Here is a 17,944-nt window from a genome sequence, read left to right as displayed (position 1 = left end):
TATATATATATATATATATATATATATATATATATATATATATATATACACACACACACGCACACATTATCTATATCACTGTCATATAAACACTTAAAAACGTTCTTATATACACACGTAATATCGTTATCTTATGCTATATACATTTTATCTATTTTATATATACACATCTCATGTATGTGTGTGTATGTATATATATATATATAATATATATATATACATACATGCGATACCCCTGGTTGTCGACCAGGGGTATCGCATCTTCGACTGCCTTGCATAATTTTTTTTTTTTTCATTTATTTAGCCTTTATTTATCCAGGTTAGTCTCATTGAGCCACGAGAACTCATTTTCAAGAGAGACCTGTTTAGGGAGCACATGGTGGGGGTTAAGGGCCTTGCTCATGGGCCCAGAGTGGGGCGAATGAGGGTGGGGGCAAGTGTGGGTGTTTCACCTACCCCACCCACAATTTTGATGTTGTCGGGGCCGGGGCTTGAACCGGCGATCTTCGGATCACAAGCCCACCTCTCTAACCTCTGCGCCACCACTCCCCTGGTAATAATGGTATGACAATGCAGGATTTTTGCACTGCGACTGCGTGGTCAACACCCTGCTCATTCATTCGCTCTTATTTACGTGATGTGACGGCCCTTTCCATGACACATTCTGTCCTTAGTGCTCTAACAGAATGAATATTGTTGTTTTCATGGAACTCTGTTTAAGCTCACATCTGTCTGCATGCTTCACATTGTGAGTTGTGTATCAGTCACAAGTTGTGTCTGTTATTTTGGTTCTATTGTCACTAATCAGTTCATGACTAGTGTTACCAATCAGTTCATTTGATTAATAATCAGTCATTTGTTATTATCAATCTGTCTATACTTCTCAGCCATGAACGCATAGTTACACAACATGTGTTTGTGCATGGCTCACATAATTACGCAATGCGTAATTACGCACATAGGGAGCTGAGTGACAAGACGTTTTTTGGGCAAGCTTCTGCTTCATACTGTGTTCGAATGGACCCAGTGAGGCGAGGACCACATCTGCTTCGCCCTTTACCCACTAAGCAAAGGCCTTAAAGGGCGAAGCCTATACGAAACAGAACGTTGGTTACGTACTGTAACCCCAGATTCTATGAGTATAGGCGTAGCCCTTTAAGCGTCGGGCCTCACTGGCTCCTAAATGGCTGAAGAAAAAGCTATTTGGGAGCCGATTTCCCGCTCTTAACGTAATTTATACGGATCAGGTGGGGCCCACACAGCAGGTGGGCGTGGACTAAATTTTTTTCAGTGCTTATGCTGCGCATAACGGGATAAACCCATCAGCGACAGCCTTAAAGGGCTACACCTATACTCATAGAATCTGGGGTTACAGTACATAACCAACGTTTTCCACTGAGGAACATGAATAGTGTCAAAGATGCCCCGACAGAACTGGAGTCCTGTTTGGGTTTCTTCTCTGCTTTCAGGAAGGCCCAGTTAGGATATCCACATTGCTCTAGAGCCTGTCAGTCAGCCAACAGCCACATTGCTCTAGAGCCTGCCAGTCAGCCAACAGGTGAAAAGGAGGAACCCAGACCAGTGGTCATTCCATATGTTGAGGGAGTATCAGAGAAACTGAGACGTTTATTTTCTAAACATAACGTCCCAGTGGCTTTTAAACCCCAAAATACATTACGGCAAAGACTGGTTCATCCCAAAGATCCAGTCTCCCGGCACAAACAGAGCAATGTTGTGTATGCTGTTCAGTGTCAGGAGGGCTGTAATCAGTCTTACATCGGGGAAACAAAACAGCCACTGGCCAAAAGGATGGCCCAGCACAGAAGATCAACATCATCAGGCCAGGACTCTGCGGTCTACACTCATCTCCAGGCCAGCGGTCACTCTTTCAGGGATGAAGATGTTCACATCCTGGACAGAGAGGAACGATGGTTTGAGAGAGGAGTAAAGGAGGCCACCTTTGTGAAAAGAAATCGTCCATCGTTAAACAGGGGTGGAGGCCTACGTGTTCAACTGTCCCCCTCTTACAATGCTGTGATTGCTAGTATCACTCAGCCCTCTGTGAACAGTAAACAGCCATCAGTGTGCTAATGATCCATTGTTAGGCTGATGGTCCTTCTTGAGCATGTGATCAGCTGGTTTTGGTTGTCAGCAGCAAAACTGGTTGATCCACTCTGAGACGGTGCTATTTAAGAGACTGAGCTGAATACAGCTCCTCAGACTGAGGAAGTCTCTCGGATGAGAGACGAATTGTTTCTACATTTTTTTGTTGATTTGCTTTGTTTTTTTGAATGTCCAGAGGACCAGATTTAACCTTTTTAGATTTTTCTACCTGGATTATTGAGCATGCATCAGGATATCCTAGAACTTAAACAAAACTCCACTTCTGATGCATATCTGTTGATAATGAACCAAAGCTACTGAAATTGTGGGTACGCTAGTTTGAAAAATATTCCTGTTATCAGATCTCAGTTAGCATCATTGCAGGCTGAACTCTGGTGTTCCACTGAACATAATATTAGCTAGTGGACATAAATATAGTACACTAATATTTTATTCACAAAATACTAACAATAATATGTTCATCTTATTTGTGAAAAGTTATCCCCTAAGCCCTGACGTCAACAGTCCATCTATTTGAACAGAAATAAGCTGCAAAGTGCTGAGACATCGTCTGCTCTTCTGGTTTAACCGTTTGACCGTTCCAAGATGGCGGCCATATTTCCTGCGCCCCAGCAGCCAATGCAGGATCTAGTGTTGATATGATATCTGTGGGCTGCAGGGCCAACGTTCCCAATTTTCTTTTTTTTTTTTAAGAACTTTTAATTAATAACACACAACACCGCTGCCGCTGAGCTGCCAGCTGCCTCTGAGCTGCCAGCTGCCTCTGAGCTGCCAGCTGCCTCTACCCAGGGCTGCTGGCAGCTCTTTTTTTTAGGCCCGAGCAGCGAAGCACTGCGAAGGCCTATTGTAATCGCTCTGTTCATTTTTTTTTGCGACCTGTCAATCAATCCAGTAGGCATATCAGCAAATGACCAATCGTCAACCTTAATTTGTCCCGAAGGTAAACTCCCCTTCCCTGCAGTGCTGGGCTGCAGCTGGATGTACATTGCAGGATGTACGCTCGAGTATGAAATCTCAACCATCTACGGACAGTGCACATAATGTCTGCACAGCTCACGGAGAACACACAGTATGCCCGAGTATGTGGGAGCCTTAAGAGACCTGCCGGGTCTGGGTAGACGGATTGGCATCTGCTGCCAGTTTCTTCAGATCCGCTACGAGACGGACCACCACAGGAGCTCCTTCCTGCCCACTCCTATAACAACTCTTTAATGAAACCAGGATACTGAGTTAACAACGTTTTATTAGGCCCGAGCAGCTAAGCGCTGCGCTGCTTAGGCCCGAGCAGCTAAGCGCTGCGCTGCGAAGGCCTATTGTAATTGTGTCGTTTCTAATTTTTTTCCGTCAAAGAGCGCTAATTTGGAGGCCTTAACATATTCGAAAACTCACCATATTTGACCCAAAATTGTCCCCCGCGAGAAATTTGAGGTATTTAATGGAACCAAAAGTGGGCGTGGCCAAACTGCTCCACAGCGCCCCCTAACGTGAGATATGACAACTGGTAAGACCTAGAGAGCTGAAATGTGGTACACATGTACAACCCACTGAATCATGAAAAAAAGTCTCTTGGAGGTATGCCTTAAACCCAACAGGAAGTCGGCCATTTTGGGTCAAAGGGTCAATTTTGGCCGTTTTTCACTTTTCGTACACGGCAAATTTGAACAAACTCCTCCTAGGGATTTCGCTCAATCGGTTTCAAACTTGCGCCATTTTGCTCAGTAGGCATGGGGGACCAAAAGTTATCAAAACGGTGCAAACCGACATATGTTGAGGGGGCGGGGCCGGACCTAAAAATTATGCTTCACGCCAAAAATTTCTAAACACTACAACTTTCACGTTGAAAAACAGAATTGCACCAAATTTGGCACGAGTCATCCCTGTCCCATGCCCGACGATACCCTGAGGTCAAATTTTGACGTCATCAAAGCCCCGCCCCCTCAGAACAGGAAGTGACTTTTTTTGCTTGGAATGCTCCTTCCCTGACACTCTGGACCCAATCACGATGATCCTGTGTTAGAAGGCAGACAACAAGTTGGTCTGACTTGCTTTGAAGCGCAAAGCGTTTCCGCTGGAGGATGTGGGCGTGGCGGCGTGGCGAAGTCAGAAGTGACGCCGTGACAATACGTTTGGCTCTAAATTCCACAGATTTGATCCGAGGTTCATCAAAATCACTATGATCGATCATTGCCCACCCCTTGAACAGGAAGCCATGATAATTGTGCAATAGCCTCTATAGCGCCCCCTAGAATATTTTAAAACCTCAGCCCCAAGCCATTTTTCGACCGATAAACCTGAAGCTTGGTGAACATGTGTATCTTCTCGGGCCCTATGAAAAAGTCTCTTGGAGCTCCGGTCCCAAACCAACAGGAAGTCGGCCATTTTGGGTCAAAAGTTAATTTTTGGGCGTTTTTAACAGCGAATTTTAACGAACTCCTCCTAGGGATTTTGAAGGATTGCCTTCAAACTTGGTTAATAGGCCTTTAAGACATTGGAGAGTAAAAGATATCAAAAGCTTTCGGTTTCGTTTTGTTAAAGGGGCGTGGCCAGGCCTCAAAGTTTAGCTTCACGCCAAAATTTTCCTAACGTTATAGCTTTCACGTTGAAAAACAGAATTGTACCAAAATTGGCATGACTCATCCCTGTCCCATGCCCGACAATACCCTGAGGTCAAATTTTGACGTCATCAAAGCCCCGCCCCCTCAGAACAGGAAGTGACTTTTTTTTGCTTGGAATGCTCCTTCCCTGACACTCTGGACCCAATCACGATGATCCTGTGTTAGAAGGCAGACAACAAGTTGGTCTGACTTGCTTTGAAGCGCAAAGCATTTCCGCTGGAGGATGTGGGCGTGGTGGCGTGGCGAAGTCAGAAGTGACGCCGTTACAATACGTTTGGCTCTAAATTCCACAGATTTGATCCGAGGTTCATCAAAGTCACTACGATCGATCATTGCCCACCCCTTGAACAGGAAGTCATGATAATTGCCCAATAGCCTCTATAGCGCCCCCTAGAATATTTTAAAACCTCAGCCCCAAGCCATTTTTCGACCGATAAACCTGAAACTCAGTGAACATGTGTATCTTGTCGGGACCTATGAAAAAGTCTCTTGGAGCTCCGGTCCCAAACCAACAGGAAGTCGGCCATTTTGGGTCAAAAGTTAATTTTTGGGCGTTTTTAACGGCAAATTTTAATGAACTCCTCCTAGGGATTTTGAAGGATTGCTTTCAAACTTGGTTAATAGGCCTTTAAGACATTGGAGAGTAAAAGTTATCAAAAGCTTTCGGTTTCGTTTTGTTAAAGGGGCGTGGCCAGGCCTAAAAGTTGAGCTTAACGCCATAAATTTCTAAACGCTATAACTTTCACATTGAAAGACCAAAAGGTGCCAAACTTGCCATGACTCATCCCTGTTGGATGGCCGAAGATCCAATGTCATCATATTGTGATGTCATCAAAGCCCCGCCCCCTGACAACTCAAGTGCGCCCCCTACGTTATTACAATAGTTATATATGCGATCGCAGCTTATGTCAAAGGTTCGGCGAATTCGCACTCCGTAGAACGGGCGCATGACAGTAGCGTGAGCGTTCTCGATGGCAACCGGGAAGAGTTGCTGGAGTTTCCGCGGTCGCCGTAAGGCCGCAGCGGCGCTTCGCTGCGAGGGCCTTCAACGCTGCTTGCAGCTTTAATTTCCTTTTGAGATTAGTAAAGTGTTTTTGATTTGAATTAATGGATTAATTTTGATCTGCTCCTCCTTGGTTCACCACCTTATCGTGGTGGAGGAGTTTGTGCACCTCAATGATCCTAGGAGCTATGCTGTCGGGGGCAATTATAATTGTCCCTGGTAGGGTTTCCCAAGGCAGATTGGTCCTAGGTGACAGGCCAGACTAAGAGCAATTCTGAAGATTTTTATGGACATGATACAGCAAGGAACTCGGTGTCCCTTGCCTGGACATGGGTGACCAGAGCTTCACCCTCGAGCCAGGCTTAGGGGAGGGGCTCGTCAGCAAGCGCCTGGTGACCGGATCTCTACCCATGGGGCCCGGTTGGGCTCAGCTCAAAGGAACAGCATGGGTTTGCCTTCCTGTGGTCCCACCACCTGCAGGAAGGGCCATAAAAGTCGGGTGTGTGATGCCATGGGCAGTGGCCGAATGTGGGGACCTTGGCGCTCTGACTCTGGCTTACCAAAGCTGGCTCTTGGGACATGGAACATGACTTCTTTGGTAGGGAAGGAGCCAGAGCTTGTGCGTGAGGTTGAGAGGTACCGACTAGATATAGTTGGTCTCACCTCAATGCACAACATGGGCTCTGGAACCGATCTCCTTGAGAAGGGCTGGACCTTATTCCACTCTGGAGTTGCCCATGGTGAGAGGCGTCGAGCTGGTGTGGGTCTACTTGCAGCCCCCCAACTTTGTGCCTGTGTGTTGGAGTTTTCCCCGATAGATGAGAGGGTGGCTTCCCTTTGCCTTCGGGTGGGGGGACAGGCTCTGACTGTTGTCTGTGCCTATGTACCGAATGGAAGTTCAGAGTATTCGGCCTTCTTGGAGTCCTTGGCAGGGGTGCTGGAAGGTGCGCCAGCTGGGACTCCTTTATTCTGCTGGGGAACTTCAATGCCCACGTGGGTAATGACATTGTGACCTGAAGGGGCGTTATTGGGAGGAACAGCCTCTCTGATCTGAACCCGAGCGGTGTTCTGTTGTTGGACTTATGTGCTAGTCATAGTTTGTCCATCACAAACACCATGTTCGATCATAAAGATGTCCATAAGTGCACTTGGCACCAGGACCAACTAGGTTGTAGATCGATTATAGACCTCATAGTCGTGTCATCTGATTTGCAACCATTTGTTTTGGACACTCAGGTGAAGAGAGGAGCTGAGCTGTCAATTGATCACCACCTGGTAATGAGTTGGATTGGTTGGCGGGGGAAGATGCCAGACAGACACAGTAGACCTAAACGTGTAGTGAGGGTTTGCTGGGAACGCCTGGCAGAAGAACTCGTCAGAGAGGTCTTCAACTCGCACCTCCAGGAGAGCTTTAACTGCATCCCAGCTGAGGTGGGGGACATGAAGTCTGAGTGGGCCATGTTCCACACCTCACTTGTTGAGGTGGCTGCCTTGAGCTGTGGCTGAAAGGTTGTCAGTGCTTGTTGTGGTGGCCATCCACGAACTCGTGGTGGACACCCCGGGTTAGGGAGGCTGTCAAGCTGAAGGAGTAGTCCTGTCAGGCCTTGTTGGCCAGTGGGACTCCGGAGGCAACTTAGGAGTACCAGAGGGCCAAGCCGTCCGCAGCCTTGGCTGTTTCCGAGGCAAAAACTCGGATGTGGGAGGAGTTCGGTGAGACCTTGGATAACGACCCTCAGTTGGCTCTGAGGAGATTCTTGCAAACCATCTGAGGAGGCTGAAGAGGGGAAAGCAGCACTTTACTAACACTGTCTTCATTGAAGGTGGGCTGCTGTTGACCTCAACCAGTGATGTTGTCGGAAGGTGGAAGGAATATTTCTCGGACCTTCTCAAATCCCACCAGCACGTCTTCCATGGAGGAAGCTGAGTGGGGGGGATTTTGGGGTTGATCCATCCATAACTGTGGCTGAAGTCGCCGAGGTAGTTAAAAAGCTCAGAGGTGGCAGGGCTCCGGGAGTGGATGAGATTCAGCCTGATTTCCTTAAGACTCTGGATGAGATAGGGCTGTCTTGGTTGACACGCCTTTGCAACGTCGCTTGGACATCGGGGGCAGTGCCACTGGATTGGCAGACTGGGGTGGTGGTTTCCCTCTTCAAAAAGGAGGACCGGAGGGTGTGCTCCATTTATAAGGGCATCACTCTCCTCAGCCTCCCTGGTAAGGTCTATTCAGGGGTACTGGAGAAGCGAGTCCGATCGTTGGTCGAAACTTAGATCCAGGAGGAACAATGTGGGTTCCGTCCTGGCCGTGGAACACTGGATCAACTCTTTACCCTGACTGGGGTCCACGAGGGGTCATGGGAGTTTAATCATCCTGTCTACATGTGTTTTGTGGATTTGGAGAAGGCATTTGACCATGTTCCTCGGGGTACACTGTGGGGGTGCTCCGTGAGTATGGGATTGGGGACCCGTTGCTACGGGCTGTTCAGTCCCTATACAAGTGGTGCGAGAGTTTGGTTCTCATTGCTGGCAGTAAGTCGTACCCCTTCAGGGTGAGAGTTGGACTCCGCTAGGGCTGCCCGTTGTCACCAATTCTGGTTATAACTTTTATGGACAGAATTAGTCGGTGTAGCCAGTTGGCGAAGAGTTTTGGGTTCGGTGGTCTCAGGATTCCATCTCTGCTCTTTGCAGGTGATGTGGTCCTGTTGGTGTCATCGTGCCATATTCTTCAGCTCTTACTGGAGGGGTTCGCAGCTGAGTATGAAGCAGCTGGGATGAGAATCAGCACATCCAAATCTGAGGCCATGGTCCTCAACTGGAAAAGGACGGATTGCTCTCTCCAGATCGAGGGTGAAGTTCTGCCTCAAGTGGAGGAGTTCAAGTATTTCGGGGTTTTGTTCACGAGTGAGGGAAGAATGGAGCGTGAGATTGACAGACGGATTGGCGCAGCATCTGCAGTATTGCGAACTCTGTACTTGTCCGTTGTGGTGAAGAGAGAGCTGAGCTATAAGGCAAAGCTTTCTGTTTACCGGTCGGTCTACGTTCCTACCCTCACCTATGGTCACGAGCTCTGGGTATTGACTGAAAGAATGAGATCGTGGATACTGGATACAGGCGGTTGAAATGAGTTTCCTCCACAGGGTAGCTGGACTCTCCCTTAGAGATAGGTTGAGAAGTTTGGTTATCTGGGAGAGACTCAGAGTAGAACCGCTGCTCCTCTACATCGAGAGGAGCCAGTTGAGGTGGTTCGGGCATCTACTAAGGATGCCTCTGGACGCCTCCCTAGAGAGGTGCTTCGGGCATGTCCAATTGGGAGGAGACCCCGGGGAAGACCCAGGACATGCTAGAGAGACTATGTCTCTCGATTGGCCTGGGAACGCCTTAGAATCCTCCCAGAAGAGCTGGAAGAGGTGGCTGTGGAAAAAGATGTCTGGGCTTCTCTGCTCAAAGTGCTGCCCCTGCGACCCGACTTAGTAACAAGTGGAAGATAATGGATGGATGGATTTTGATTTACCCGTCAAAGGCAACACATATTATGGTGTCCTCATGTTAATAAACTTCTAACTTCTGATCCACTCAAGATCATTTAATGAAACTTCATACACACATGCATCATCACATCGAGAGGAGCCAGTTGAGGTGGTTCGAGCATCTGCTAAGGATGCCTCCTGGATGCCTCCCTAGAAAGGTGCTTCGAGCATGTCTGACTGGGAGGAGACCCCGGGGAAGACACAGGACACGCTAGAGAGACTATGTCTCTTGGTTGGCCTGGGAACACCTTAGAATCCTCCCAGAAGAGCTGGAAGTGGAAAGAGATGTCTGGGCTTCTCTGCTCAAAGTGCTGCCCTTGCGACCCGACTTCGGAACAAGTGGAAGATAATGGATGGATGGATTTTGATCTGCCCATCAAAGGCAGCACATATTATGGTCTCCTCATGTTTGTAAACTTCTAACTTCTGATCCACTCAAGATCATTTAATGAAACTTCATACACACATGCATCATCACAAGATGGGTTGCCGCATACATTTTTCATCACCCCAGCTCCAAGGTCAAGGTCACACATCAAGGTCAGAGTTTAAACCAGGACTGTGCTTGTCCAGGCTGCTTGCTATAGATTGCTGTATAATATAATATCATATATAGATTTATAAAATAGTCTGTCTGCGGAGGTGTCATGTGCCGCCTGCAGTACTCTTGTTCTGGAAAAGGAACCATTTTTATGTGTGTGTTTTTTTTTTAACACAGAATATTTATTTAATTTGTGCAAATAAAATTTTTCTAACTTTTGGACCCCTTTTAGTTTTACATTCCAGTTCTTCCAGTAGAAATATTCATAAAACTCTTGTATGAAGTGAGCCCAGACAGTTTTTGTGCTTGTTCAGAGAATTTAGTTAAACTAACTGTACGTTGTGAGCTGTTTTATGGCAGCAGCGATGTGATTTGTTCTGGGTCCTGCTCCTGCTAGCCATTAGCTTGTTGGTTCTGTCAGAATTGAACTCTTGCTCCAAACTATCTCTTTAAATCCTCCAGACATTTACATTTGCACCAGTGTGTTAACTGAGTCAATATAATTTATGAATATGAACACTGAATGTGAATATGAACACTGAATGTAGTTTATTTTCATAAAGTTTGAACATTCTGTTATTATGATCAGTTTAATCAGTGCTGCTGTACTAAAGTCTAACCGTTGTGTTTTCCTCCCTGTCAGTGTGTGTCACAGATGTTGTTGGCATACCTCTCACGACTCTCAGCGATCGCTGACAACAAGATCAACTGTGGGCCAGCCCTCACATGGATGGAGGTAACGCTGCTCTGTCCCACTCAGGTTGACAGAATGTTACCAAAACTTTGTGTGATAAACACTGCTGCTAACTAACATATTAGTTAATACTAATACCAACACACATATACACAATGGCTGAAAGAACCATGTCAGCAGGATTCACCAATACCACGTCTTTTTTTTTTTTCAAACCAATTACAAGTATTCTATTTGAGTACTTATTCTACTTAAGTTCTTGTTTCGGTACTGAGTACCGATACAAGTACTGTAGTCCCTCATTTATTATTATTAAACCTTTATTTTACCAGGAAGAAATCCATTGAGATCATCAATCTCTTTTACAAGGATGTCCTGGGCTATATACACATATAGCAACAGTCTTAAAAACAGTATCAATGCATTAAAAATAAAATATAAGTAAAAGAAACATACATCAATAAAACATAAAATACAATGTAAGTTAAGAAAATCACAAAACAGTTAAACATTACAGGTACAAGATTTGACTAAAACCTCAGACAATTTTTGTTTAAAACTAGCTAATGGAATAAAAGACTCTAACCTCAACTTCAGCTGCAGATCGTTCCAAGACCACGGGCCGAAATAGGACAAACTCATCTTTGCTGACTCTGTGCGTACAAAGGGTACCTTAAACCTCAGCCAGCTACTGGCCCTGAGACTGTGTGTGTTTATCAGGGGGGATCCGTACCCTTAAGCCCCGCGATAAGTGAAAAACCGCGAAGTAGAGATAGTCGTACAAGTAGTAGTTTATTTCATTATTTATTTATATATATAAAGGCATTTTAAACCCTCCCCACACTCTTACAATATTTTAATCAACGTTTCTAAACTCTAAACGCTCTAAAAGAGCACAGAATCATAATTTCAGCTCCCTGCCTCCGCTGCTCTCAGCCACCTGCAAACGCTCTTGGCCACGCCCACTTCTCAGCTCTGCATGCTGAACAGCTGATCAGCTGCAGCAGGATGTTTATCCTGCAGCTGTGGGCTGCACAAAGGTGCAGCAGGTGTTAAATAATTTTAAATGATTTATTTTAAATAAAAATTTCATGCTGATCGTGCAGCTCATCCATCAATCAGCCAATTGTGTGTCATGTCCACTGTTATTTTGAAAAACCGTGATGAAGTGAGTCCACAATAAACAAACCACGAAGTAGTGAGAGACTACTGTAATACTAAATGACATTATATTTCTTATCATTCTTTATAAATGTGTGTGAAAGTCAGAGGACCTTAGTTTTGGTAGAAAAGACTGTTTTTGTTCTTGCTCCTCAAACAGAGCCTGAACAAAACCAGTCTTTTCCAAACGCTCCTGTTGCTGGGATTGTTGGCAAGTTGGTGCTATTACCAAACTCGGTGCTCGGTTGTGTGTTGTTCATTATGCTTTATCAGTTTGATTGTGTTAAAAGGGCTGGATTTCGTCCCTAGTCGTGATAATGTTCCTGAGGAGAATGTGCAGTCAGTTTTATGTTGGTCACTCACCACGTTTGCTCCACATGGGCGGTTCTTCTTGTCTTCTTCTTTATCTTATTTTTATATGCTTGTCGAAGGTATATTATTATTATTATTATTATTATTATTATTATTATTATTATTAAAGTATTTTGGAATAATTTCTGTCCATCCATCCTGTTGTAAACTTCCTCTTGTCCAGCCCATAACTTCTGATCTGTTCAAGATAATTTAATGAAATTTGATAGGCAGCCTTCTCACTAACTGTTAGGTCGTTTTCACACTAGATAGTCCGGTAGACTCGGTTCGGTTCGGGACCAATATTCATGAGCTTTTGTTTACATTTGAGCTGGTGAGTTTGCATTCACACTGCACTGTGCAGCCGAGTCAACCTGTTGAACCAACCTATTCCCCCACTCGCCTGTGGGGGTGCTGCACCAAGAACTACTGAAAGAAACGACACAAAAACCTCTGAAGACACGTCTTCTTCTTCTTCTGTAAATAAAAATAAAAACGAAGTGGCATCAAGTTTTAGCAGTTTTAGGAGTTATATTTTGTCATTTTTCAAAAATGGACTTAGCATGAGCAGAAGATGAGACAGAAGACCATGGAGAATATTGTTTTTCACACAAGGCAGCTGACGGCTCCATATAAGGTAAGAGCAATGCGTGTTTGTTTACCCTGCGGAGCGGGGTCCGGTCTGTTTACATTCACACTGCACTCTAACCGCGCTGGAGTTCGCTTCTACCAGACCGAGACCTAGGTTTTAGCCCGGGCCAGAGTTTGCCTTTTTGTTCCGTGACAGAGTTCGATGGTGCGTTCACACCTCCCTAAACGAGCCGGACTTTCTAGGAAAACGAGCTAGAGTTTGATTAAAGCGGACTAAACAGGGCTAGTGTGAATGCACCCTTAGAGGTGGAGGCTAAAGGCTCAGCATAGGAGCTGGAGTCATTGCCAACATCATCATAGATGTTCTGTTTGGTGAAATGTTTGTGAACACAGACTGTTTAAACTCTAATCACTGATGAAAATGTCTCACCAGCATCACAGACATGAAGAGTTATGAAGTCATAATCAGCAGCAGCTTTCAATCAATTTTTGGAGTGAGATAACATACATGTTCAAGAAACTAATAATGAATTATTTCACTGAATTTATCTTTTTTTTAAATCTTGTAGTAGATTGTCTTGCTTTCCCGAGTGAGGTAGGCACAGGACACGTGCCACGTCCTCACCGCAGTCTCTCCCCCAGCGGGTCTCAAAACTAATCCTATAGCTCAGGTATTACCTGCAGCCGTTCCCTAGGACAGTTTTAGTTTTAAGGCTGTGTTGAGATGATTCACCCAGACTGTTAACTACCTCCGATCCTTGCACCACACCCAAAGTTTCACCTCGTGCCTCGCCGGACCTAGCAGCAGGAGCGGGACGTTTAGCAGATGAGGGAGCGCAAGTTAACGGTAGCTCATCTCCTGATTTAGCGTTGCAATTGTTAATCGATCTGGCGATATTTAGAGCCTAGGCACAAGGCTCATGGATGTTGTTTTATAATCGAAAGCTAATAAAACCGTTTAAAACCTCCCATGTTTCTGTTGTTTCATTGAACCAAGTTTTCCACTCTCAAGAACAGAAGGGTGTTTGAAATAAGAATCCAGAATTTTACGTTTTGCTTTGCTTTAATCAATACCTTGTGCAGGGGAACAGCGGTATTGCACAATAATGATTACACTTGATTACAAAGAGATTACATGATGAATAATTTTCACTCTTTAGTCCCTTTTTTAGTTGTTGACCTTTCCTTGGCAAGGTAGATCTCAGTCCCTGTGGACTGATATATTACGGCAAAGACTGTTTCATCCCAAAGATCCAGTCCCCCGGCACAAACAGAGTAATGTTGTGTATGCTGTTCATTGTCAGGAGAGCTGTGATCAGTTTTACATCGGGGAAACAAAACGGCCACTGGCCAAAAGGATGGCCCAGCACAGAAGATCAACATCATCAGGCCAGGACTCTGCGGTCTACACTCATCTCCAGGCCAGCGGTCACTCTTTCAGGGATGAAGATGTGCACATCCTGGATAGAGAGGAACGATGGTTTGAGAGAGGAGTAAAGGAGGCCATCTTTGTGAAAAGAAATTGTCCATCGTTAAACAGGGGTGGAGGCCTACGTGTTCAATTGTCCCCCTCTTACAATGCTGTGATTGCTAGTATTACTCAGCCCTCTGTGAATAGTAAACAGCCATCAGTGTGCTAATGATCCATTGTTAGGCTGATGGTCCTTCTTGAGCATGTGATCAGCTGGTTTTGGTTGTCAGCAGCAAAACTGGTTGATCCACTCTGAGAAGGTGCTATTTAAGAGACTGAGCGGAATACAGCACCTCAGACTGAGGAAGTCTCTCTGATGAAAGACGAAACGTTTCTACATTTTTTTGTTGTTTTGCTTTGTTTTGGTTTTTTTGAATGTCAAGAGGACCAGATTTAACTTTTTTAGATTTTGTTTATATAGCCTGTGATTTTGACTGACATCTCCAGACCAGTCACCCTATCAGGCTAACCCATCTCTTTTGGGTTGGACTTTGGTCCGACTTTACCGGCTTCTTATGGGATTTTTCCAGTCACTCCTAATGCATATTAAAATCTGGGTGTATTTTGTTCAATAATGCTCAGTCATTCTGTGCTGTCCTATTCTGATTCGCTCAGAGCTGTGTTCTAGTGTTTCCCCACTTGCGTAATACCTCAGCTTGTAACTTCTTTCTAGAACATACACGAAGCTACAGGTTTTCTCTTTCAACATTCATCATGAATAAGCTTAAAAACAAATTACATTCTAAAATCATAATATTTACATTTTAAAATCACAAGGTTTATAATATCACTTGAGTTATTAATTGTCTATTGATTTTTTATAAACACATATTTCTCATTCATCTGAAACTGGTACTTTTTATTGAAAAGAAAAACATTTTCTGCTTCTGCTTTTCTCTCCCTGCGTGTGTGTGCCTCTCCAACGTGCCTGTGTGTGTGTGCGTCTTAGTGAGCTTGTGTAGTTGTGTGTCATATACATTTGTGCTTTTGGAGTGTGAGTGTTCATGTTTCTCTACACATAGTTTTGATTATTCAAGGCTTCGAGGCCTTCAAACAGAGTGTGTAACAACCAGAATCACACAGGATGGATAACAGGATGGACATGTCTTGACATGCTCGTTCTGTCGGGGCATCTTTTTTTTTTTTTTTTTTTTTGATGGCCTCCCTTCTCCCCTTACAGCCATCCTCTCCACACCATTATTATGAAATATTTATTATAGTGACATTCTAGTGTAGTTTTTTTTTTTTTTTTTTTTTTTTAAATAGGATAGAAAGAAAGAAAAGACAAAGTAAGACTCCAAAATATAAGAAATATATACAAATAGAGCACACGTCAAAACACCCGGCCACTGTCTGTTCACCTGCAAAGAACATGACAAAACACAGCAACAAAATACATATGTATAAAGAACTTAAAATATTCATGGCTTTGCAGTAAGTTTCCATAAATATATATACCCATACCTACGCCTATATACATACATACATACATACATACACATGAATATACACTCACATACATATCTATATATCTACATATAAAGCCTACATAAACATCCCTGCTTCTATTTGTGTGTGGTTGTGAGCATGCATAAGTGTATAAGGCTTCTCTAATAGAACATTTATTAGTAACTGTGAAGCAGCAGAGACCCGACCCCCAAGACCAGAGGCAGACGAAAAAGGGGGGACCAGAGCCCAAGACCCCAGGAGGGACCCCGACCGCGGAGCCCCCAGAGCCACCCACACAGGAGGAACCACTCACCCACCCCCCAGAACGGACCACAGGGGAGAACCGGAAGATCCCCACCAGCAACCACATACAGTGACCCCCCGGGGCCAACAGCGACAAACTCATAGGCCTCCGTCGGCACCCGCCGCACCGATGTAGGTCCAGGTCCAGGCACCGAGGCCCGGGCACCGAGGACTCACACCACCCAGGCCAAGGCCTGACAGGGCCAGAGGACCCGAGCCCCACCAGGCAGACACCAGGCCGAGCCGACACACGCCCAAGCGCCCAGCCCCCGATACCAAGGGCCCCAAGCGCGCCGGCAGGCAAGGGCACACCCCACCAGGGGGCCGCGCGATAGGGGCGCGATACCAAGCACCCCCAGTTGTATCAAAGAGGGGGCAGTCCGAGTCTCGGCCTAACAAATACCCATTCATACACAGACACAATCACACTATCCCAACCTCAATCTCACATTCATTCACTCAAAGACATACAATAACGATACATTTCATTCTTATTCCCGATACACACTCTATACCCCCCAGGTCCAAGACATGTACTCGCCCTCTACAGGGGGCAGCCCATGCCCAAACCCAGGAGGTAAACCCATTCATTCTTGAGCGGAGAAGAGCCAATACCCCAGACCCGGCCCAGGCCATGCCCCGCCGACAGGACACCTCCCCACCATGAAGAGGACACGCCACCGACCACCCCCACACACCGCCAACAACCAAGCACGCACCCCCAGCCGACCGCCCGCCCTCCTTTTCACCTGTTGGCTGACTGGCAGGCTCTAGAGCAATGTGGCTGTTGGCTGACTGACAGGCTCTAGAGCAATGTGGATATCCTAACTGGGCCTTCCTGAAAGCAGAGAAGAAACCTAAACAGGACTCCAGTTCTGTCGGGGCATCTTTGACACTATTCATGTTCCTCAGTGGAAAACGTTGGTTACGTACTGTAACCCCAAATTCTATGAGTATAGGTGTAGCCCTTTAAGGCTGTCGCTGATGGGTTTATCCCGTTATGCGCAGCATAAGCACTGAAAAATATTTAGTCCACGCCCACCTGCTGTGTGGGCCCCACCTGATCCGTATAAATTACGTTAAGAGCGGGAAATCGGCTCCCAAATAGCTTTTTCTTTAGCCATTTAGGAGCCAGTGAGGCCCGACGCTTAAAGGGCTACGCCTATACTCAGAATCTGGGGTTACAGTACGTAACCAACGTTCTATGTCGTATAGGCTTCGCCCTTTAAGGCTGTCGCTGATGGGTTAAGGGCGAAGCGGATGTGGTCCTCGCCTCACTGAGTCCATTCGAACACAGTATGAAGCGGAAGCTTGCCCAAAAAAAACGTCTTGTCACTCAGCTCCCCATGTGCATAACTACGCGTTGCGTAATTATGTGCCATGCACAGACGCATGTTGTGTAACTATGCGTTCTGACAAAAACATGAACGCCCCGGAAATTTTCAACGGGAAGAGGATGTTGAAAAGAAGAGGGGGGGGGCATGAACCAACTGGTTCATGGCTGAACAGTATAAACAGATCAATAACAATGAACTGATTATTGATCAAATGAACTGATTGGTAACAATAGTCATGAACTGATTAATGACAATAGAACCAAAATCACAGACACAACTTGTGACTGATAACAACATCTCACACTGCAATGCATGCAGACAGATGTGAGCTTAAACAGAGTTCCATGAAAAACAACAATATTCATTCTGTTAGAGCACTAAGGACAGAATGTGTCATAGAACGAGCCGTCACATCACGTAAATAAAAGCGAATGAATGAGCAGGGTGTTGACCACGCAGCCGCAGTGCAAATGTCCTGCATTGACATACCATTATGCAGAGCAGTCGAAGATGCGATACCCCTGGTCGAGTGTGCTTTGAGGTTGACAAGAGGCTCTAAATCTGATGCTTGTAGGCTTCAGAAATGGCCTCACACAGCCAGTGTGACAAGTGCTGGGTGGATAACGGGTGACCTGCAAATGCATCTCTATAATGCACAAACAGGTGTTGAGTTTGACGCATTACAGCTGTGCGCGCTATGTAACATGTCAACGCCCACACCGGACAGAGAAGATGAAAAGATGCTTCTTCTTCTGATCTGTGGGGGGGGGGGGGGGGGGG

At 45.6% G+C, this 17,944-nt stretch overlaps 1 protein-coding gene across 1 annotated transcript in view; it reads left to right on the top strand.

The window, feature by feature from the left end:
• The window catches only part of arhgap32b (Rho GTPase activating protein 32b), a 468,773-nt gene that overhangs the window by 209,317 nt on the left and 241,512 nt on the right, over positions 1–17,944 (top strand). Inside the window, exon 7 of the mRNA XM_037687644.1 lies at positions 10,451–10,543. Within this exon, the coding sequence (XP_037543572.1) occupies positions 10,451–10,543 (93 nt within the window). The remainder of the gene's footprint in view (positions 1–10,450; positions 10,544–17,944) is intronic.

Source organism: Nematolebias whitei, chromosome 14 (assembly GCF_014905685.2).
Source record: "Nematolebias whitei isolate Nwh7 chromosome 14, NemWhi1, whole genome shotgun sequence".
NCBI lineage: Eukaryota > Metazoa > Chordata > Actinopteri > Cyprinodontiformes > Rivulidae > Nematolebias > Nematolebias whitei.
The sequence above is the reverse complement of the archived record's forward strand: the minus strand, read 5'-3'. Positions and strand labels throughout refer to the sequence as shown.